The 23,155-nt window shown below is 48.2% G+C and overlaps 1 protein-coding gene across 2 annotated transcripts in view; it reads left to right on the top strand.

The window, feature by feature from the left end:
- The first annotated feature begins 8,938 nt into the window (after positions 1-8,938).
- The window catches only part of PLCG2 (phospholipase C gamma 2), a 150,667-nt gene continuing 136,450 nt past the window's right edge, over positions 8,939-23,155 (top strand). The window contains exons 1-2 of one of the 2 annotated variants that reach the window (XM_061173028.1): positions 8,939-9,085; positions 14,675-14,819. In XM_061173028.1, coding sequence (XP_061029011.1) covers positions 14,720-14,819 — 100 coding nt within the window. In that variant the 5' untranslated portion in view covers positions 8,939-9,085; positions 14,675-14,719. Of the gene's footprint in view, positions 9,086-14,674; positions 14,913-23,155 lie in introns of both variants that reach the window. The other variant, XM_061173027.1, reaches the window with a different exon arrangement.

Genomic DNA, 23,155 nt, shown 5'->3' with positions numbered 1-23,155 from the left:
CCTATCAATGGAATCATAGCTCTGTGGTCTTTTGGTGCTAGCATCTTTCACTTAGCATAGTGCAGGGGAGATGCATCCTTGGCGTTTCTTCCCTTTTATCCATGGGTGCTATTTCAGTGTATGGATGTTTGTTTATCTCTTCACCAGTTGAAAGGCATTTGTGCTGTTTCCGGTTTTCAGTGATTATAAAGCTGCTGTAAACGTTAGTGTATAGATCTTTGCATGGATGTATGTTTTTATTTCTCTCAGGTAGACACCTAGATGTGGGATTGTTGCATTGTCCGGTAAGCATATTTAAATTGTTAAGAAACTGCCCAGCTGTTTTCCAAAGAGGCTGCACCATTTTGCATTCCCATCAGTGGCTCCACGTGCACTCCAGCACTGGCTATTGTCAGGTGTTTTTATTTTTTAAATTATATTTATTTTTATTTATTTTTTTGGCCGTGCTGCGAGGCTTGCGGGATATTAGTTCCCCAACCAGGGATAGAACCCGGGCTCTAGCAGTGAGTGTGCCGAGTCCTAACCACTGGACCTCCAAGGAATTCCCCGTCAGGTGTTTTTAGTTTAGCCATTTTAACAAGTGAGTAACCATTTTTTTTACCTGCTAATCTTTCCCACCAGCTGCGACCTCTTAATAGAGAATGAATCTCTCCTTTTCTTATCCTCAGAACCTAGAGTAGTGACTGACACATAGCATTCAACAGGTATTTAGGTAAGCTGAATGACTGAATGAGTGATCTGTCAAATTGGTGTTTAAGGAGAATTCGTCATGGATTCCATGGGGGGAGTATTAGTCAATGCCCCCTCTCCCAAAGGAACTCATTATGAGGTCATCTTTCTGGAATCTGCCAGACATAACCTCCTTATCTTTATACCTAATACCTTCCTATATCTGCCCAAAGTGCCCAGACTGCTTTCCACCTCTGAAAAGGCCCATGATGTGTTTCTTCCTTGTTTCAGCAGAAGGCACTGTTGCCCATACTAGAGGGTACAAAAGAATCATGGGGTGGGGTGGTGGGGTGGTTAAAATGCAGATCCCCAGGTCCCATCCTCGAGGTTCTGATTCTGTAGGCCCAGCATCTCTGAATGTGTCTTAGACCTCCCTGAGAACCCCCAGGAGAAGCAAGAGTCCTTTGTGGGAGTCGACATAACCCCAGATCTTGAAGAAGGCACTCGGCTTCAGCGTCCAGCTCTGCCACCAACTGCTGGGTCACCTCTGTGAATCATTTAACACCTCTGAGCCTCAGTTTCCTCATCGGTAAAAGAGACATGAGAATAATTGAGCTTCCTAACTTTGTTGTGAGGGGTTAATGCATTTACTACATGAAGGGTCCTAGCGGGGGCCACTCTTCATCGCGGTGCGCGGGCCTCTCACTGTCGCGGCCTCTCCCGTTGCGGAGCACAGGCTCCAGACGCGCAGGCTCAGTAGTTGTGGCTCACGGGCCTAGCCGCTCCGCGGCATGTGGGATCTTCCCGGACCGGGGCACGAACCCATGTCCCTTGCATTGGCAGGTGGATTCCTAACCACTGCGCCACCAGGGAAGCCCCAGGCAAAGATTTTAAATGCTTCCTCTTCCCTTTAGCTAATGCCCTTGTATTTTAATGTTTTTATTGTTGCATGACATAATGCAGAAAAGTGACCTGTGACAGCCTTGATTTTGAAACACATTTGGGTTTCTCGTATAGCTAAGACATGCTCAGTAAAGCATATGTAGAAAACACTGAAGGCAGAAACATAAATCAGAGACAACCTGTTAACACATTGAACAGCCTTTTAAAAATATTAATTTTTTTATTGAGGTATAACATAAAGTCGCACAAGTTGTAGCATAAGGCTCAATACATTTTCATTGGGTGACCACCTCATGTTAATCACCAGATCAAAATTGAGACCATCACAGGTCACCAAGAGCCTGTCTTCTGCCCCTCCCCAGTCAAAGAGAACCATTATTCCAAGGGCATTGATCAGCTTTGCCCAATCAGCCTTGTTTATTTCATTTTTTAAAAACAATTTATTTACTTTTTGGCTGCATTGAGTCTTTGTTGCTGTGCATGGGCTTTCTCTAGTTGCGGCGAGCGGGGGCTACTCTTCATTGCGGTGCGCGGGCTTCTCACTGCAGTGGCTTCTCTTGTTGTGGAGCACGGGCCCTAGAGCGCGAGAGCTTCAGCAGTTGCAATGTGTGGTCTCAGTAGTTGTGGCTCATGGGCTTTAGGGCGTGCGGGCTCAGTAGTTGTGGCGTGCAGGCTCTAGAGTGCAGCCTCGGCAGCTGTGGCGCACGGGCTTAGTTGCTGCGCAGCGTGTGGAATCTTCCCGGGCCAGGGATTGAACCCATGTCCTCTGCATTGGCAGGCGGATTCTTAACCACTGCACCACCAGGGAAGTCCTTCATTTATGTTTTTTAAAAATTTATTTTATTCAAGTATAGTTGATTTACGGTGCTGTGGTAATTTCTACTGTACAGCAAAGTGAATCAGTTATACATATACATATACATTCTTTTTCATCTTCTTTTCCATTATGGTCTATCACAGGATATTGAATATAGTTCCCTGTGCTATACAGTAGGACCTTGTTGTTTATCCATTCTATATATAATAGTTTGCGTCTGCTAATCCCAAACTCCCAATCCAACCCTCCCCCACCCCTCCTCCTCCTTGGCAACCACAAGTCTGCTCTCTATGTCTGTGAGTCTTTTTCGTAGATAAGTTTGTGTCATATTTTTTTTTTGGCCGCACCCCACAGCATATGGGATCTTAGTCCCCCAACCAGGGATCGAACCCAAGCCCCCTGCGTTGGAAGTGCAGGGTCTTAACCACTGGACCAATAGGGAAGTCCCATATTTGTGTCATATTTTAGGTTCTACATATAAGTGATATCATATAGTATTTGTCTTTCTCTTTCTGACTTAACTTCACTTAGTGTGATGATCTCTAGGTCCATCCATGTTGCTGCAAATGGCATTATTTCCTTCTTTTTTTATGGCTGGATAGTATTCCATTGTATACATGTACCGCATCTTCTTTATCCATTCATCTGTCGATGGACATTTAGGTTGTTTCCATGTCTTGGCTATTGTGAATAGTGCTGCTGTGAACATAGGGGTGCATGTATCTTTTTGAATTATAGTTTTGCCCAGATATATGCCCAGGAGTGGGATTGCTGGATCATATGGCAACTCTATTTTAGTTTTTTGAGGAACCTCCATACTGTTTTACATAGTGGCTGCACCAACTTACATTGCCACCAACAATGTAGGAGGGTTCCCTTTTCTCCACACTCTTTCCAGCATTTGTTATTTGTAGACTTTTTGATGATGGCCATTCTGACAGCTGTGAGGTGGTACATAATTGTAGTTTTGATTTGCATTTCTCTAATAATTAGTGATGTTGAGCGTCTTTTCATGTGCCTTTTGGCCATCTGTATGTCTTCTTTGGAGAAATGTCTATTTAGGTCATCTACCCATTTTTTGAGAAGCCCAAATTAAAACCATGGGACCAGAGGCTTTTCCAAGCAGCCCTCAATTTGAATAGCAGACTCCTACAACTCAATAGCAACAAACAAACAAACACCCCACATAACCTGCCTTAAAAATGGGCAAAGGACCTGGAGATGTTTCTTTAAAGAAGACATACAAATGGCCTAGAGGTATATGAAAAGGTGCTCAGCATTGGTAATCATCAGGGAAATGCAAATGAAAACCACAGTGAGGTATCACCTTATACCTGTTATGATGGGCTATCACCAAAAAAACAAAAGGAAACAAGAGTTGGAGAGGAAGTGGAGAAATTGGAACTCTTGTGCACTATTGGTGGGAATGTAAAATGGTGCAGCTGCTATGAAAAACACTGGAGCTTCCCCAAAATTTTAAAATAGAACTACCATATGATCCAGCCATCCCACTTCTGGGTGTATATCCCAAAGAATTGAAAGCACTATCATGAAGAGGTATCTGCACTCCCATGTTCGTTGCAGCATTATTCACAATAGTCAAGATATGGAAACAATCTAAACCTCTATGGATGCATGAATGAATAAAGAAAACTTCGTGTATAAATACAGTGGAATGTTATTCACCCTCTAAAAAGAAGGAAATTCTATTGTTTGCGACAACATGGAGGACATTATGCTAAATGAAATAAGCCAGACACAGAAGGAAAAACACTGCATGATTCCTCTCATATGAGGCATCTAAAATAGTCAAACTTATAGAAGCAGAGCATAGAATGATGGTTGCCAGGGGCTGGGAGGAGGGGGAAATGGGGAGTTGTTCAATGGATCTAAAGTTTCTGTTTTACAAGATGAGTAAGTTCTAGAAATCTGCATTACAGCATGTGCCTAGGGTTAACAGTACTGTATTTTACACTTAAAAACTTGTTGAGGGACTTCCCTGGTGGTCCAGTGGTAAAGAATCTGTCTTGCAATACAGGGAACGCGGGTTCGATCCCTGGTCAGGGAACTAAGATCCCACATGCTGTGGGGCAACTAAGCCCGCGTGCCACAACTACTGAGCTCGCAAGCCTCAACTAGAGCCCGCGTGCCGCAAACTGCAGAGCCCATGCACTCTGGAACCTGCGCGCCACAACTAGAGAGAAACCCGCGCACCACAACGAAGAGCCTGCGTGCTGCAACTAAGACCCGACGCAGCCTAAAATAAATAAATAAATAATAAATAAATCTTAAAAAAAAAAAACTTGTTGAGAGGGCAGGTATCATGTTGTGTTCTTACCACACATACACATGCAAATACAACAACACAAAAAATGACAACAATAACGAAAGGATACAAGAAACTTGAAGGTGATGAATGTTTATTGCCCTGATTGCAGTGATGGTTTCTCAGGTGTATGCATATGTCAAAATTCATCAGCTTGTATGCTTTAATTGTGCGCAGTTTAGTACCAATTATACCTCAGGAAAGCTGATAAAAAAAATAGGGGGGTCTGACCGCCCCCTCCCCCCCATGCAGAAACTTATAGATTGAGCCTAACCCTGACCAGGTCTGGAAGCCAGTTCTGGGTGGTACTTCCTCTCACAGAGGCCTGCCAGCCAGCAGCTGGGACTCAGCTTGTCCCCAGGGGACATGCACTTCTCTGAACAATATCGGGAAAGGAAACCAAACTCAAAACCTCTCGGGGTTTTCTGGTTGTTTTTGGCTGTGGGCTGGAGGGAGGAGGTTGGCAAGGCCCTGGGGCAGCGCGGTGGACCTCAGCCTGGCCGCTGCCGTGCGTGACCGGGAGAGGACGGCCAGGTTCAGAAGACCCACTATCTAATAATTATTATTATAATGAGCAGCTGCTACTTTATTGAAGACTGCATTGTGCTAAGCTGTTAGCCATTAATTCTTTTTTCTTTTAATTTTTTTTTTATTTAGTTATTTTTGGTGGTGTTGGGTCTTCGTTGCTGTGCGCGGGCTTTCTCTAGTTGCGGCGAGCGGGGGGTACTCTTCGTTGCGGTGCACGGGCTTCTCACTGTGGTGGCTTCTCTTGTTGCGGAGCACGGGCTCTAGGCGCGTGGGCTTCAGTTGTTGTGGCACATGGGCTCTGTAGTTGTGGCTCGCGGGCTCTCGAGCGCAGGCTCAGTAGTTGTGGCACACGGGCTTAGTTGCTCTGAAGCATGTGGGATCTTCCCGGACCAGGGATCAAACCCGTGTCCCCTGCATTGGCAGGCGGAATCTTAACCGCTGTACCACCAGGGAAGTCCCAGCCATTAATTCTTTAAACAGCTTTCTAAGGTAGGTGGGTTTTTTTGAACAGCTTTGACATAGAGTTCACATCCCATACAATTTCACCTATCTAAAGTGTACAGTTCAGGGACTTCCCTGGTGGTCCAGTGGTTAAGATTCCTTGCTCCCAAGGCAGGGGGCATGGGTTCGATCCCTGGTCAGGGAAGATCCCGCATGCCGTGTAGCGTGGCAAAAAAAACACAAAAATTTAAAGTGTACAGTTCAATGGCTTTTCGTGTATTCACAGAGCTGTGCAACCATCATCATAATCAATTTTAGAACATTTTCATCACTCCACAGAGAAACCCTGTACCTCCTAGTCATCACCTTCCAAGACCCCCATGTCTCCCAGTCCCAGACAACCACTACTCTACTTTCCGTCTCTGTAGATTGCCTATTCTTTATATCCCAAAGGTAGGTCGAATGATGGGGAAATTGGAGGTTCAGAGAGGGTAACTGACCAGCTTAAGGTCACACAGCTAAGGAAGTGGCCATTTGGGACTTGAAACCAGATCTCTCTGTCTTCCAAATCCATACCTTCCCATTGCACCATGGGGCTTTTTCTTCTTCCTCCCAATAACAATACTGAAGATAGTCAGCCCTGATGGTTGAACTATGATGCCTGTTTTATCCCTCGTCTCATTTAATCCTTATAATCACCCTGGGAGGTAGGGCAGTTAATATACCTATTTTGCAGAGAGGGAAACTGAGGCACTGAGGGGGTTGGCTAATGGTCCAATGCACCATCGCTGCTAGCAAATGGAAGAGGGTTATGGGGAAAAACATGTGCATCCCTGAGGACTGGTGAGGGACTCAGAAAGTCAAGACAATGCTGATTAAAACACAATTTTCTTTCAGGTTATTCCCCCTCCCCCTTTTCTTTCTTTTTATATGAAAAGGAAAAGAAAGTTCCCTCCACCCTTTGAGGTCACTTCCTGACCCATTTGTGAATCTATGCGGAGTGGTTACACACTCACTTCTTCCTGCCTGAATGCCTCCTATTAATGCTGGGGACGGGCAGTGGGCCTGTGTGCCCATGGGCTCTGGCCCCAGACAGACTTGGGTTCAAATCCAGCCTCCACCACCCACTGACTTAATGCCCTTGAGCCCTAAAATAGCTAACTCATGACGGGGGGCTTTCTGCCATATGTATCTGAATATATTGGGTGGCTTCTCCCCCTACCCATTATGCCTTGGAGAAGAAGTGTCATGTCGTGTTTCAGCCCTCCCAGAACCAGGGCTTCCGTCTCAGTGACTTTATTTTGAACAATCAAGTTGGAGTTGGAGGAAAAGAGGCCACGATGAGGAACCCCAGACACTCCCATTCATCGCACTGCATTCCTTTAGCTGTTCACCTGAGAGCGAAAACCAAGGCAAAGAGGAAAATCAGTTAGAAATACGAAAAAAGCAAACTGCCATCTCCTATGACCACCATCTCAAACACAGCAGACATTTTAACTCCCAAAATGCTGTAGGCTCCCAGTCACAGATTAAATGAGAGTTCTTTGAGCTGAAGCGTGTGCTACATGTTCTTCTTTGCTTGCTTGATCCCCAGGGACCAGGGAAAACTCCAGCCAGAATTAGCATCTGTCTGGACAGAGGTTGGGAGCCAAGGCTTCCCACCGTGGTTTCCAAAGCTGATTGTACTTAGTTTCATTTTATCAGCAAGAGATTTAACACGGTTCCCTATACACATGGATTTTGTAATAATAAATTCTAGGGCTTCCCTGGTGGCGCAGTGGTTAAGAATCCGCCTGCCAATGGAGGGGACACGGGTTCGAGCCCTGGTCCAGGAAGATCCCACGTGCCGCGGAGCAACTAAGCCCATGTGCCACAACTACTGAGCCTGCGCTCTAGAGCCCGTGAGCCACAACTACAGAGCCCACATGCCACAACTACTGAAGCCCATGCGCCTAGAGCCCATGCTCCGCAACAAGAGAAGGCACTGCAATGAGAAGCCCGCGCGCCGCAGGGAAGAGTAGACCCCGCTCTCTGCAACTAGAGGAAGCCTGCACACAGCAACGAAGACCCAATGCAGCCAAAAATAAATAAATAAAAGAAATAAAATAAATTCTACACATAGATCGTTGTAACAATATATTATGTACATTAGATAACATGTACCAAAGTAGAAATGATAAAAGGATTGATGGAAATAAATATAAATTGAAGTTGTTAAAAAAAAAAAAAAGGCAAAGAAATTTAACCCAGATTCAGCCATCATTCCTGGGGAGTTAGCCCCATGATTACACGTGGTTTCAAAGATTTCTTTAAAAAATGGTGCAGTAAGTGATCTGTGGGGAATAGCAACTAGTGCACCCTGGAGCTAGGAGCAGTGAAAGAAATGAGTCCAGATTGCCTAAAGTCAGTGAATGAGCCCTGTGGCTTTAGGTATTATATTTTCAGCCAGAACAATATTCATAGATTTAAAAAATGCTGTAACTCAAGCGGCTTAGGAGTAGAACTGACGTGTGCTGACAACTCTGTAGGTGACTGGAAAGCTGGCTACAGTCACAACGGACTGTAGTCAAAGATGCATATGAAAAGTTTGAATAAAATTGCTTCATGAAACAGGAAAATGGAAAAAAGCAATATTTCTCTTAAAGAATATGTAACATCATACAATACGTGACTTGAGGTAGGCTTGGTGTAGCTAAATAAATCAACTAAATACCGTCACTAGGCATTCGACCATGTCGTCTAGATGCTTATAAGTTTATAAAGTGAGCCATAAAAAAAAATCTTCTCATTGGGAAAATGGGAGATCAATTCCCTAGTATTCTACGTTCCGTACAACAAACTTTTGGGGCCGGCACTATTTTGATCACCTCTGACAGATGAGAAAGCTGAGCTGAGGGTATTTATGTGGCTTGACCCAGGTAGTAAGAGGTGGTCACCAGCGCAGCCTCAGTAACGATTTCAAATTAGGGCCATGAACTGCCAATTCCCGGTGATTATGGGGAGTATATGAAATGCATGTAAAACACGTGTGTGCAGTAGGAGCTCCATAAAAGCTAGTCTCTCTGGAAGTTTTCTCTCCACCTTGCAAGTGAGGAGGGGCAGGTCGATCCCCTCCCGCTGCCTCAGTTTCTTTCTCGGCCCGCGGAGGCGGGGTCCCAGGCCTGGTCCGCCCCCAGGGAGGACGCGGCGCCGGGGGTGCTCTGAGCGGCGGGCCGGGGGTGGGGCGGGCCGGGGCGCGGGGGGCGGCCCCGGAGGAGTCACGTGGCGCGCGGCCGCGGCCGAAGCAGAAGTAACGGCGCCCGCGTCGGAGGGCGTGCGCGGCAGGGAGTGCCCACAGCCAGGACGGCGGGCGGCTGCGCGCGGGACCCCACAGCCGGGACCCGCAGCGGGGGCGCGGCCAGGTGAGCGGCCCGGCCGGGTGGGAGCGCACGCCCGCGGGACCCGCGCTCGGGGAGCGGCGTCCAGGGGCGACCTGCGCCCGGGCGCTGCCGGCGCTGCGGGGCCCCCGCCCGCTGTGCCCGGGGCCGGGGCGGTGACGGCGGGGGTCCGGGCTCCGTCGCCGGCTACTTCCTCACTCTGGGCCGGCGCCACTTCGTCGGTTGGTGTCCTGGGTCCGTCCGGCTTTGAATGGGAGCCCGGAGGAAGCGGCGCGGCTTGCGGTCTGGGGTTCGCGCGAGCGCTGGTGGTGTAGGCTCCGGTGGCTGGGGGGCGGGCGTGTCTCCTGACCACCTCTGTGCCCAGGGCTTGTTGCCTCCAGGCGCAGCCCTTCGCCCTGAGAAATAGAGCTTTCGGGGGATTCAAGATTCCGTCTCCCCCCGCAATAGTTGTGTGCATCATTATGTGCGTCTCTGCGTTTTCCTGGTTATGTTGTGGAATCCCAAAGAGGTCGTTACCCCCATAGCGGAAGAATTCGAGGGAAAGATGTGTCCCGTTTCGACGGGGGGCGGGGGGCGCTTGGCGCCTGGATTCCAGAGGGGGCCCGGGAGGGCCTCTTTTAGTACCCTGATCTTGAACTAGAGTGAGAAAGTATGGAGGGGGGTGGCACGCGCATGGGAAACAGGTGGCCTTGTCAGTCAGTGTAATTCGAATTTCGGTTCCAGCTGTGTAACCTTGGGCAAGTTGAAGAATCTCTGAGCCTCAGTTTCTTCCCCTGGGTACTTGGGCCACCCAGGCCTCCATTCCAGGGCTGTGTGGAGAATTGGGACTTATCTGCCACTTCTTCACCCTATGCTTAAGGGCCCTGCGCTGGGGCTCGGGCCATCATCCTTAGCTACAATCTTGCAGGGAGTCTTAATTTAGGGGTCCCTGGCCGCCTCAGGCAGTTACCCCTATTACAAAGCTGTGAACGCCCCGTGTGTACCAGCTCAGGACGATCCTTGCTGCAGGTTTCCTTGATGCTGAAATGGCCTAATCATGCTGCAGCCCTCCCCCTCCCTCTACCTGGAGCTTGTGAAACTCCTCTGGAAGAGGCCAAGCCAGGACCCCCATAAAGAGCCCTTTGGCTGAGTGAAGTTGATGGAAAATTCCGGGTGAGGAAATTTTTGAAAGCACGTCTTCATTTAGAAAACACTTAAAAACACAAAGCAGAAAAGCTCATCCATTATGTTAGCACTTAAATCAGTCAAAAGTCAGGTCAGACCCTTTACCTTCTCCCACTCTCCAAAAGTAACCACTCCTCCTGGATTTATAAGCAGACAGCCTTTTAAAAAATGTAATTATATTTATGCTTATTAGTTTGCAACTCTTTTTTCATCTGCCTCACGAATCTTTCCAAATCAAATTGCGTGTAAATCTTCCTCATTCTTTCCAATAGCTACTGAGCATTCTTTAATGTGTGTGTCCCATCATTTAAGGGACCCCCCCCCCATTCGTGAGCAGTTGAATTGTTTCTTGTTTTTTTTTTCTCTCTTTCTATTACAAATGATGCTTCTGTGAATATTTTTGTGCGTGTTTCTGCACAGCAGTGGATCAAAGCATATGCATGTTTTACATTTTAGTAGGTGCTCACAGGTTGCCCTAAAAAAAAAAACAACAAGTTGAAGTAATGCACATTCCTACCTGCCGCAGCTGACACTGCTTGGTTCCTCCAATGAAAATATGTATCGCTCTGTTGCTGCAGGGTGGGTGTGAGATGCAGCAGTGACATCCCTCGAGCTGTAGGATAGGCTGTTACCTCTCAGGGATGCGACTGTACCAAAGTCTTAACAGAATTGTTTCGTGGGATTTTGTATGAAATTCTGTACTTCGCTAATGTATGCAGAGAGCACTGAAGAGAACTCCCCTGTTTCCTGGTTCTGGGTCCTTGTATCCCAGAAGTTTATTTATTTATTTTTTTAAGGTTTTGCTTTTTTTTTTTTAAATTTATTTATTTATGGTTGTGTTGGGTCTTCGTTTCTGTGCGAGGGCTCTGTCTAGTTGCGGCAAGCGGGGGCCACTCTTCATCGCAGTGCGCGGGCCTCTCACTATCGCGGCTTCTCTTGTTGCGGAGCACAGGCTCCAGACGCGCAGGCTCAGTAATTACGGCTCACGGGCCCAGTCGCTCCGCAGCATGTGGGATCTTCCCAGACCAGGGCTCGAACCCGTGTCCCCTGCATTGGCAGGCAGACTCTCAACCACTGCGCCACCAGGGAAGCCCCCAGAAGTTTATTTTATTTTTTATTGGAGTATAGTTGATTTAAAATGTTGTGTTTCTGCTGTACAGCAAAGTGCATCAGTTACACATATACATATATCCACTCTTTTTTAGATTCTTTTCCCATATAGGTCATTACAGAGTAATGAGAAGAGTTTCCTGTGCTATACAGTAAGTCCTCATTAGTTATTTATTTTATATATAATGTAGTGTGTATATGTCAATCCCAATCTCCCAGTTTATCCCCCCTCCCTTTCCCCCTGGTAACCGTAAGTTTGTTTTCTACATCTGTGACTCTATTTCTGTTTTGTAAATAAGTTCATTTGTACCATTTTTTTTAGATTCCACATATAAGCATTATTATATGATATTTATCTTTCCCAGAAGTTTATTTCGAAAAGAAGGACATGAAAAGTAGAATCTTGTTAAATCTTAGCCACATTTGTATTTACACCGTAAGTCACTTTTATAAAGTTACCCAGGGAGGATGAGAAACAGGAACAAAAAAGGGATTTCAAGGCTATTTCTTTCTTTTTTTTTTTTTTTTTTGAAAGCAGAAGCAAAATAGAAATTGCCTGTGATGGCTAGTGCCCTCCCCTGGGGTCAAGGCCTCGGAGACCTCCTTGCCTTAGTTGCTGAAGCACTGAACTCTGGAAGCCTGATTTGGGAGCTGGTGGATTTTGGTGGTTGACTCCAAGGATCTTGTGGCCATGAGGATGTCTTCCCAGTTCTTGGGGAAGGACATGAGAGACTTGATGTTTATGGTTGAACCAATCCACTGGGCTTCTAAGTGGGAAGTAACCAGAATCCTGGGAAGGTTAAGTCCAATGCCCTCCCAGAGGCCGAAAGAACTGAGGGCCCTGGTGCTTCCCGGTTGGCTGGTTTACGTGGTGGTGTTGTGAGGGGTTGTGTGTTTCGTATTTGTGCCCTGCTACATGTGGGCCTTGAGCCCTGGGAGTGGGGAACTCAGGAGGTGTGTGGCTGGGACCTGGTCCAAATCCTGGTTCTGACACTTTCCAGCTGTGTGACCGTGGACAAGTCCTTTGACCTCTCTGCCAAGTTAGTTACTGTCTGACCAGATTCTGCCACCAGATTCTGGATTCCAGAAGGCAGGTGCTGAAGGAGCATACGCATGGGATTCAGACCGGGGTTCCGATCCTGGTGTCACCATGCGTCTGTGTGACCTTGATCACATGATTTCACCTCCCAGGACTTGAGTTTTCACCTCCAGTATTTCTCATTGAAATAAATGAGATGAACGAGATATGGCAGGTGCAGGCACCTGGGGAGGGCCAATAAACAGCTAGTTTACCAGGATGAGACTGGCCTCAGGCACCTTGTTCATCCCCTGACCTGGATTCGAGGGCGGTGAGGCAGGAGGCTCAGGTCAGGCAGAGTTCTTGGCATACCCTGTAGTCCTGCTGCCGGGCCTTTGCTTAAGCCTGTTCCTCTGACTAGAACACTGTTCCCTCCCGCTTCATCTTTTTTAAAGCTTGGATTCAGACGCCGCCTTCCCCCAGAAGCTTCCTGTGAGCACTGTCAGTTCCCAGCCTTACCCCAGACTAAGTTGGGGACCCCCTCTTGCTACTCCCTTTATTACCCCCACCCCCATGTCTCTGCTACTGCAGAATCATTGAGCTGACTGGTCTCTTTCCAAATGGGTGGAGAGCAGGTGTAATTCATGACTTTATCGCTGGGCTGTCAGCATACCTGGGAGGTGCCTTTGGCTGCGGGTGTGAGGTGGAGGGATGAGGGAGCAAAGGACAGGGCCTGGACCGCTCCCTACACCCCTCATTTGCATACAAGTCCACCCTCCATGTCTGTCATAGAGTTGACCTTTGATTAATGTCTTGACCAGCTGGCTGATTAATATTATCAGAGGCCCTGCTAGATGCTGGGGGCTGTACATACATTGTGGCGCCTAGACCTTCCAGAGCCCCTCGAGGGTGGTATTGTTATCCCCATTATACAGCTGGGAAAACTGAGGCCCTGATTTTGAGCAAGTTGGCAAAGAGGCTGTGGGGAGGCTGAGCCAGTGTGGAGGCCCAGACAGCCCTGGCTGAACACCGGTTTCTCTACAGAGTAGCAACTGTGGGAGCCTAAAGGGATTTGGAGGAGGGGAGGAGGTAAGAACGATACAGGGAACAGTGGATGGTGACAGTAGCAGGAGCTAAATCTGAGGAGCATTGACTTTGAATCTTTGTTTTACGGGCTGAGATATATTATCTGGTTTAATCCTTACAAGAACCTTTGGAGGTTCTTTAATCTGTCATCTTCCCCTTTACAAGGGTGGCAATTCAGCCTGCGGGCATAAGTGACTTGGGGTAGGGGCTGCAGTCTGCAAGCCTGAAGTTAAGTCCCTTCTGAGTGAGGGGCAGTGAGTCTTTGGACATTTGGGAGGCAGACTGGGGGGAGGGTTTTTGCAGAGCAGGGGCTTAGGGAGCGACATGTTCTTGTTCTTAAAGCATCCTTTTGGTTCCTGGTCTGAGAGTTGACTGTAGGGGCTGGAGTGGAAGCAGGGAGACCAGTTAGCAGGCGATCAGAATGACCCAAGTATAAGATCCTTGGAGGGACCAGTGAAGCAGTGAGACTGACTGGATTCTGGGTTTGCCTGTGGATTGGATGTGGGCGTGAGAGAAACCAGGCAAGGAAGGCTCTGAGATTTGGGGCGCAAACACCTCTCTGGGAAACGCCAACTGTGCAGGAGGATGAGGGATCGCCAGGGACACCCCCTGGATGCTGAGCTGCACACCAGGTGCTTCACAGGTGGCTTCCTAACTGTCCCGATGAAACTGGGGCTCACGGAGGTCACGCAGCCTGCCCAGGTCCACACGGTCAGTGGGAACCTACACCAGGATTTAAACGTGAGGCTGCTGGGCCCTGCTGTTTTCTGCCCTTTTTGCCCCAGTTCCATGGACACATTCGGAAGGTTTTTTTTTTTTTTTTTTTTCCTGTTCCCAACTTCACTCGGGAAGTAAAGGGATGGTTGGAAATCTCTTGGCAGGGTGTCAGGGGTGGGGACAGGAGTCAGTCTGGGCTGCTTTGGCTATTCAAATGTTCCACAGCATCAGAGTATGTGGGGAAGGAGTGGTGACGGCCAGGCTGGGGTGATTTGGTTATTTAAAGCCGGGATAGTGGTTGGGTCCCTGAGGTCGAGGGCTCCACCCACACCTCACTTCCATTTAAACCTCTGTGTGTCCTGCCCGGGCTCTCTGAGCGGCTGGCGAGTCTCCGCCACTAGAACCTTCTCCCCAAACTCATCCCGATGGGCATGAGACAGGATTTTGGCTCTTGAAGTCTAAGCCAAATCCCGCTCAGTTAACTAAAACCAGTTCCCGCCTTTATTCCGCCCTTCCAGCCTCCTCGTTCCCTCGCTCCTTGCCTCCCCCCGGAGCGGACGACCATGAGCACCACGGTCAACGTCGACGCCCTTCCGGAGTACGAGAAGAGTCAGATCAAGAGGGCCCTGGAGCTGGGCACGGTGATGACGGTGTTCAGCTTCCGTAAGTCCACCCCGGAGCGGAGGACTGTCCAGGTGATCATGGAGACCCAGCAGGTGGCCTGGAGCAAGACGGCCGATAAGATCGAGGGCTTCCGTGAGTACCTTCTCACCCTCCTGCCCAGGCCAGTGGTCACGGCAGTTGTTGTTGGTTTGATACCTTCTGAAAGTGAAAGCGGGGCCGCTCTGTCTGGGTCTCTGAATGGGTTTAGAGCAGGTGGGGGAAGTTAGCCAGGAAGCAGCAGGTGAAGGAACAGAAGCCCGCATGGGCCAACTTGGAAGTGACATCCAGACAGCTCACCTGGGATGGCAGGGGCTGGGCTCCCTGTCTCACAGCATCGGGGACCATCTGGTTCGAGTTGATGGTCAAGCCGCCTGCCCTTTGAGGGCTAACTGGCCAGAGCTTGTGGAAACTCATAGCTTGGTAGCCAGACGAGCAGAGAGAGAGGCCCGTGCTTTAGCTGCAGGTGGACAGAGCGCATTGCTGAATGCTCTGTAGCTCGCACGTGAAGCTCTGGTCCAGGTGGAGGCATCTTCCTCTCCCCATCCGCTTTACATTCGGCAGTTGGCTCAGTTCCTAAAGTTTCTAAGACTGTTTTTAACAAACAGAGTTAGGAGACTTAAGCAATTTTCAGTTGCAGAGACTTGCTTTAATTTGACTTTTTTTTTTTTTTTTTTAATTTTATTTATTTATTTATGGCTGTGTTGGGTCTTCGTTTCTGTGCGAGGGCTTTCTCTAGTTGCGGCAAGCGGGGGCCACTCTTCATCGCGGTGCGCGGGCCTCTCACTGTCGCGGCCTCTCTTGTTGCGGAGCACAGGCTCCAGACGCGCAGGCTCAGCAATTGTGGCTCACGGGCCTAGTCGCTCCGTGGCATGTGGGATCTTCCCAGACCAGGGCTCGAACCCGTGTCCCCTGCATTGGCAGGCAGATTCTCAACTACTGCGCCACCAGGGAAGCCCTATTGGCTACTTTTTAATTGAGCAATTAAAATGTACACTTGGGGGAAAATGAGACGATTCATAAGTAAATGTCTCTTCCCCAGCCCATGTCATGCTCCAGAGGCAAGCTCATTACCAAGTTCTTTGGTCTTCCAGAAGTATTCTGTGCTTGTGTGATGTGTGCATTGTGTTTCTTACATGAATGGGTACCTACTACATACACTTCTGCACTTTGATTTCTTTTTTTAATTTAACAGTTATCTTGGAGGTGGTTTATTATCAACATATTGAGCTGCCTTTTTCCTTCATGGCCACATAGCATTCTGGCTACAGTGTAACAGTTGAACCCCTAGAAATGGACACTTTGGGTTTTTCCAGTCTTTTGCTCTTAGCTGCAGTGACTATACTTGGATTCTTCTTTTTTAAAAAATTTTTTTGGTAACAGATTTATGGAGATATAATTCACATACCATATAATTCATCCATTTAAAATGAACAGTTCGGTATATTCAGATATGTGCAACCGCTACCACAATTTTCATCACCCCAAAAAGAAACCCTGTACCTTTTAGCCATCCCTCTATTCCTCATCCACTTCTCCTACCCTAAACAATCATTAATCTCCTTTTTATCTCTATCGATTTCCCTGTTCTGGACATTTCCTCTAAAAGGAACCATATAGTATATGGCCTTTTGTGACTGGCTTCTTTTACTTAACACAATGTTTTCCAGTGTTTTCAAGGTTCATCCATATTGTGGTGTGTCTCAATACTTCATTCCTTTACGTGGCTGAGTAATATTCCATTGTGTAGATACTCCACAGTTTGTAGATCCATTCATTTGTTGATGGACATTTGGGTTGTTTACACTTTTTGGCTATTATGAATCCTGCTGCTATGAGCATTCATGAATGATTTTTTGTATGGCTGTGTGTTTTCATTTCTCTTGGGTACCTGTCTAGGAGTAGCATTGCTCCTAGGTCAATATGGTAACTTCGTTAATCATTTTAGGAACTGCCAGACTATTTTCCAAGTTGTTGCACCATTTTACATTCCCACCAACTGTGTGTGAGGGTTATCCTTGCATTATGCTTTCATGCACACATATTGTGTTTACCTGAAGGACAGCTTCCTATATGTGTTATTTCTGAGTTAAAGGGTACAGGCTATTTTAACTTTTAAAGGACAGTTGGACAACATCCCACAGAGGCCCACGAGGTGTTGAGGGTACCTCCTGTTCCCCACACCCTCATCCACTCTGCCATGGGGTTCTGAACTTGGCCGTTCACAGGTGGTCTCTGATAGCTTGGTGTAGTTCTTCGTTTGATTTCTTTTATCATGAGTGAGGTTAAGTAGCTTTCCAAAAGGTTTCTCCTGGCTTTGGAGCCGAGCAGGCCTCCAGTGGCACAGAGCCAGAAGCCCCGCTTTGAAAGTGTCCCTGTCTGGAGGCAGCAAACTCTCCTCCCAGTTTTGTTTGCATTGGCTACACTCTGCCTCCCAGGTGGCCCAGAAACCTGTCGCAGCTGGGGCGGGGTTGGGGGGCCTGCCTGGGGACGAAAGGGCACGGATGGTAAATACAGGTGTCCTGCACTGAGAGTGGATGGCTGGTCCCTTCTCTTCTGGGGGCTGAACATCGGAAACACCTGGTGGGGGGGGGCATTTAAAGATACAGCCTACTGGAACTTTCTCCTGAAAGTTCTGATGGGTGTGAGACAGGATTTTGGCTCTTGAAATCCACACCCTATAGTTCTCCCCACTCATTAACTAAAAGCAGTTCCTCCTCCTCCTTGGAGTGGCTGAGGATGACTGTCATTCACCAGGTTGGTTGGGATTCAGTATTTTAATAGGCTCCCCAGGTGATCCTGGTAGCTAGCCAGGTTTGGTAGGTACTGCTCTAGAGACTCCCTCCCTCCCTCCCTCCCTCCGTCCTTCCATCAGTCCATCCACCCTTCCTTCCCTCCCTCCATCCTTCCTTCCTTCCCTCCCTCTATCCTTCCTTTCTTCCTTCCCTCCATCCTTCCTTCCTTCCTTCCTTCCTTCCTTCCTTCCTTCCTTCCTTCCTCCCCTCCTTCCTTACTTCCACCCATCCTTCCTTACATCCATCCATCTATATTTGAATGCCTGCTCTCCCAGGCACTATTCTAGGTCCTGGAGATACAGCAGGAATTACATTAGACTCCAGTCCTCGTGGAGCCTACATTGTTTGATTAGGTACAAGCAGCGTGGAACTTGACTTCCAGCACATTTGATGAGCTTTGCCATGTGACTGCACGGCAAGTTACATCCACTTTCTGAGATCCAATTCTCTTATCTGAAGAATGGGAGTAATATTGGTATCCATGCACACGGTTACAGTTGGGAATGAGTAAATGAGTCGATACATCAGAGGGTCGAACGTGGTGTACAGCACAGGGTAAGCCCTGGACCAGTGGCAACTGCTGCTGTTATTTTTGCCATTGGTTGTTGATGACACGTGGCATCCAGCTTGTCCGGGGCAGCAGAGTCTTGCTTAGGTGTTTGGACTTTTTCTGGAGAGCAGCAGGGATCCACCGAAGTGTTTTCAGAAGAGGGATGATGTGAACACGTTTGCATTTTTGAACGTGCGCTGGCAAGCCTGTGTGATATGGCTGTGTCAGTAGTGTTTATAAAGCGACAGAAAACCCAATTTGGGAGTAAAGAGCTTAGAAAAGGTGCTCCCCTGACCACTTAGAAAGAATAGGCCTTTGGGCCCTAGATGGGGACTCTCAGGACTGCATTTTCAGCCTCCTGACATAGGGGAGTCCTGGGGGGACCCCCACAGCTGTAGTGTTGCTTCAGGGGTTCTAGTTAGTGGGATCCTCCAGGTTACTGTGGCTTCTGCAAGGGACAGGCAAACAGGAGGGAACACGAGCGTGTGGTCCTGGGGTAATTGGCAAGCAGCCTGTGACCTTTGGACACGTGTCACAACACCCCTTGCAGGCCTGGGTGAAGGTAGACACCCATGGGTCCCACTGTGCAAAGCAGTGAGTGGTTCTCAGCCGGGGCAATCCCATCCCCACTCATTCAGGGGCATTTGGCAATGCCTGGAGATACTTTTAGTTGTGATTATTTGGGGGGGCTTCTGGCATCTAGTGGATTGAGGCCAGGGGTGCTGCTAAACACCTTACAATGCACAGGACAGTCCCCGCCCCGCCAAAAAAAAATTATCCTGTGTAAAGTGTCAGTGGTGCCAAGGTTAAGAAGCTCTGGTCTAAAGTCACGCGTTTACTTTGCTTAGAGCCGTAAAATGTCACTGGGTATATTCGGGTTTCTCTTTGGACCCTGTCATGACGGAGCTATGTCATGTGTTCAGCCCATATTTGCTGTCATATTGGGTGCTAGATTCTGCCAAGAGACAGGAGGAAGGATGGAGTCCCTGCCCTGGAGGGAACAGATGCAGCAACTGGGCATTGCAGGATCGTGTGGTCGGTACACAGTGCGGGTCTGCGCTGGGTACTTGGCGAGGAAGGAAGGCTCTTGTCCCCCTCAGTGGGGATGGGGGGTGGTAGGGAATGGGGGGAGGCCTCATAGCAGAGGAGCTGCTTGTGTGGAGAGTTAAGGGAGGGGCCTGTCAGGTGGCCAGCAGGACGCCTGCCCTGAAGTGGGGTCAGTAGGTGCCATTGGATGCAAGTGAGTAGATTTGTGGGTCAGTGATTTGGACAGGGCTTAGCTGGACGGTTCTTCTACTCTTTGTGGCCTGGACTGAGGTGGCACTCAACTGGCATGTCACCTGGTCTGGAAGGTTCCAGAATCTTGACTCCCATGTCTGGTGCTGTGGTGGTGATGGCTGGAAGCCCGGGCTCAGCTGGAAATGTTGGCTGAGCACCTGCTGCGTGGCAGTCCCAGGGTAGCTGGACTTCTTACATGGTGCCTGGTGTCCCCACTGGGTGCGTGTTCCAAGAGTCCCAGGCCAAAGCTGCTGGGCTTCTTATGACTTAGCCCGAGAAGTCCCAGAAAGTCACGTGCTCAGGTCACCAGGGCCAGCTCAGGTTCAAAGCATGGGGAATCTCCTCTTGGGGAGGGCGAGGCTTGCACGTCCAGGGCGGGAAAAAGTTGACGGCAGCCACCTTGGAGCCAAGTGACCATGAGAACAGCTGGACTCTGGATCCAGACTTGTAGCTCAACTCCCCGCTTGACCAAATGCTAGGTGCTGCGTGATCCAAGGCAGGTTGTTTGACTTCTCTGTGCCTGTTTCCCTGTTGGTCAAGTGAAATGATAATAGTCCCTACCAATAAGATAAGGGTGAGAATCAAATGGATTTTTTTATATGTACTTTTTTATTTTTTAAATTATTTTTTAATAAATGTATTTATTTTTGGCTGCGTTGGGTCTTCAGTGCTGCATGCGGGCTTTCTCTAGTCGCAGCGAGCAGGGGCTACTCTTCATTGCAGGGTTTGGGCTTCTCATTGTGGTGGCTTCTCTTGTTGGGGAGTACGGGGTCTAGGCATGCGAGCTTCAGTAGTTGTGGCGCGCGGGCTCAGTAGTTGTGGTGCACGGGCTTAGTTGCTCTGCGGCATGTGGGATCTTCCCGGACCAGGGATCAAACCCGTGTCCCCTGCATTGGCAGGCGATTCTTAACCACTGCGCCACCAGGGAAGTCCTTATGTACTTTTTTATATGTACATGTTTTATCTGTATATAAAAGGTACATATTTTAATGGGTGGGAGTCCCAAGGCCTGGCTTCTAATAAAGACGATGGTCTCCAGCCAGACACTCACCTCTTGGCTGTCATTCTCCCGTTTACTTTCCAAGGCTGATGGGCAAGGTGGCGCCCTGGATTCCTTCCTGCACTGGCTCCTGAGAGTCTCTGGATGTCGGGAGGGAGCTCATGCCAGGAAGTGCTGCCTCTCTGGTTTTTCTTTTTTTTTCCAGGGGCACCAGCTGCGCAGACTCCAGCTGGAAAGGTGCCCGCTTGGGGACCTTTCTGAGTTGAACCTTTGGGGTCCTCTTGCATCTTGTCCATTGGGGAGGGCGGTCTGGAATGCGTCTCAGGAGCCAATGTGGTGCCAGCTGTTTGTGGAGTGTGGATGGGCTGGCTGTGCAATGAGCCGCCTTTGAGGGCGTGGACCATGTCCATCTCGACTGAATGGGCCCTTTATCCTCAAGTTTTCACTTCTGCTTACGCGTGTTTTCTCCGTCTGCTTATTTTTGGCAAGTGGTGGCTGCCCGTGAATGAGGGATTCTCACAAATAGGAGCTGTTCTGTTTCCCTGGTATTAGGTTCTTGGCTTGCCTGTGACCCTGTGAACAGGAAGCAGGAATCATCCCCACTTTATTTATGAGGAAACCGAGTCCTGGGGAGACTAGGTGACATGCCCAAGGCTACACAGTCAGGAAGGGGCAGAACTACAGTTTGCGTTCGTTCAGCCTGCCTTCAGAGTCTCAAGTCTTCTGCTCTGTGTTGCTGTCTCCTCTTACGTGATATCAGAGATGTCTGAGTCCTGTATGGGATAGAGAAGCGCCCTGCTGGGGACCTGAGAATGACAGCTTCGTTCAGATTTCGTTACGACAGGAGCGAAGGCACCGGTTCCTTATTCACGCAGAGGACACGCTCTGCCTGGTGCTGAGGTGCCAGGGGAAGGAGACTCGAGAGGTGCCTGGTTAGCGGGAAGCCAGACATGCCTGCTGGAGACCCCACAGTGGGGACAAGTGTGGACACAGCCAGGGGCGCTAAAATGGGCTCGTCCTGTATCCTGGCTTCTTCTGAAGTCCAGCCTTGAGCTTCTTACCCATCTTTTAAAAAAAAAAGTATTTTGCCAAGTTCTTATTTTAACAAAGTGTTTTTCAAACAATGGAGAAATAGATGTTTTTTTTTTCCACTGGCATCTTCTGTCTAAGAAGAAATCCATTGTCTGAAAGTGGTTCCCAAGCTCTGTCAGTCAAGTGTCCCATCAGAAATAAGATTCCACCAATGTCCCCAGTGTGTACAAACTTATTTTTCTTTTTAAAGAATTTTTTTTCTTTTTTAATTGAAGTATAGTTGATTTACAATGTTGTGTTAGTTTCAGGTGTACGGAAAAGTGGCTCAGTTATACATATACACATATCTCTTCTTTTTCAGCTTCTTTTCTCTTATAGGTTATTACGAGGTACTGAGTATAGTTCCCTGTGCTATAGAGTAGGTCCTTGTTGGTTATCTCTTTTATATATAGCAGTGTATATATGTTAATCCCAAACTTCTAATTTGTCCTCTGCCCCTTTTCCCCTTTGGTAACCATAAGTTTGTTTTCTGTGTCTGTGAGTTTGTTTCTGTTTTGTATATAAGATCATTTGTATCATTTTTTTTTTTTTTTTAGATTCCACATATAAGTAATATCATATGGTATTTGTGTTTCTCTGTTTGGCTTACTTCACTTAGTATGATAATCTCTAGGTCTATCTGTCTTGTTACACACGGCATTATTTCATTCTTATGGTTGAGTAATATTCCATTTTGTGTGTGTGTAATACAATTTTTGATTATAGATGTGCAGTTATGGTAACAGCACAGGCTCTGGAGCCCGAGTGCCTGGCTTCAGATCCCAGCCCTGCCTCTTCACTGGAGGGTGACCTTGGACCATTCACGTCACCTCTTTGTGCCTCATTTCCACGTCTGTAAAATGAGAATAGTAAAAGAACCTGTCTCCTAAGGCTCCTGTGAGGATTAAATGCAGTAATACATGAAACCTGCTTTCAGCAGCGCTGGGCACAGAGGAGGTAGGCGCTCAAGCATTTGCTGCTCTTGTCCGCATCAGACGCGAAGGGAAACGGCCTTGTGGAAAGGATGACATGAATATGAGAACTTGCATGTATGTAATGAAATCCTTGTTTCTTTCCTGCACCCAAATGGGTTGTCCTCCTCCTCTTCCGGGGTACGGATTCCCTACGGCGGAGCCTGCTGGTGTGAGAAATAGAGCTGTTGTTTTTATTCCTGACATTGATGGAGACCTGCCTGTACGCTGGTCAGTGGAGGAATTGGTTTCTGGTTATTCAAGGGCTGTCTTCTGTCCTGGATGACGATCACTTGGTGTGATTAGAATTCAGCCCTCTGTTGATTTAGCAAACACTCAGAGGACTTGGTGTGTGTCGGGTATGGGGCTCGTCACTGGGGACAGTGTGGACCCCCAGAGGAGCTCACAGTGTCACGGCAAAGATAGAAAAAGCCAGGCTAATCATTCAGTCATTCTGGATTGTGTTGGGTGCTAGGAAAGGAAGAAGCAGGGCACCTTGGCAAAGAGTAACCGGTGAAGAGCACTGTTTTCGGAGGGTGGGCCTCAGGGGAGCATTTCCATGGAGGTGACATTTGAGCTGAGACTTGAAAGGTGATAAGGGAGCCATGAGAAGCTCTAAGGAGAGAGCATTCTGGGCAGAGGGCACAGCAATAAAGCTTCGGTATTAGTCAGGG

This window comes from Eubalaena glacialis, chromosome 18 (genome assembly GCF_028564815.1).
Source record: "Eubalaena glacialis isolate mEubGla1 chromosome 18, mEubGla1.1.hap2.+ XY, whole genome shotgun sequence".
Taxonomy (NCBI): Eukaryota; Metazoa; Chordata; class Mammalia; order Artiodactyla; family Balaenidae; genus Eubalaena; species Eubalaena glacialis.
Note: the sequence above shows the minus strand (reverse complement) of the source record. Positions and strands in the feature narration are given on the sequence as shown.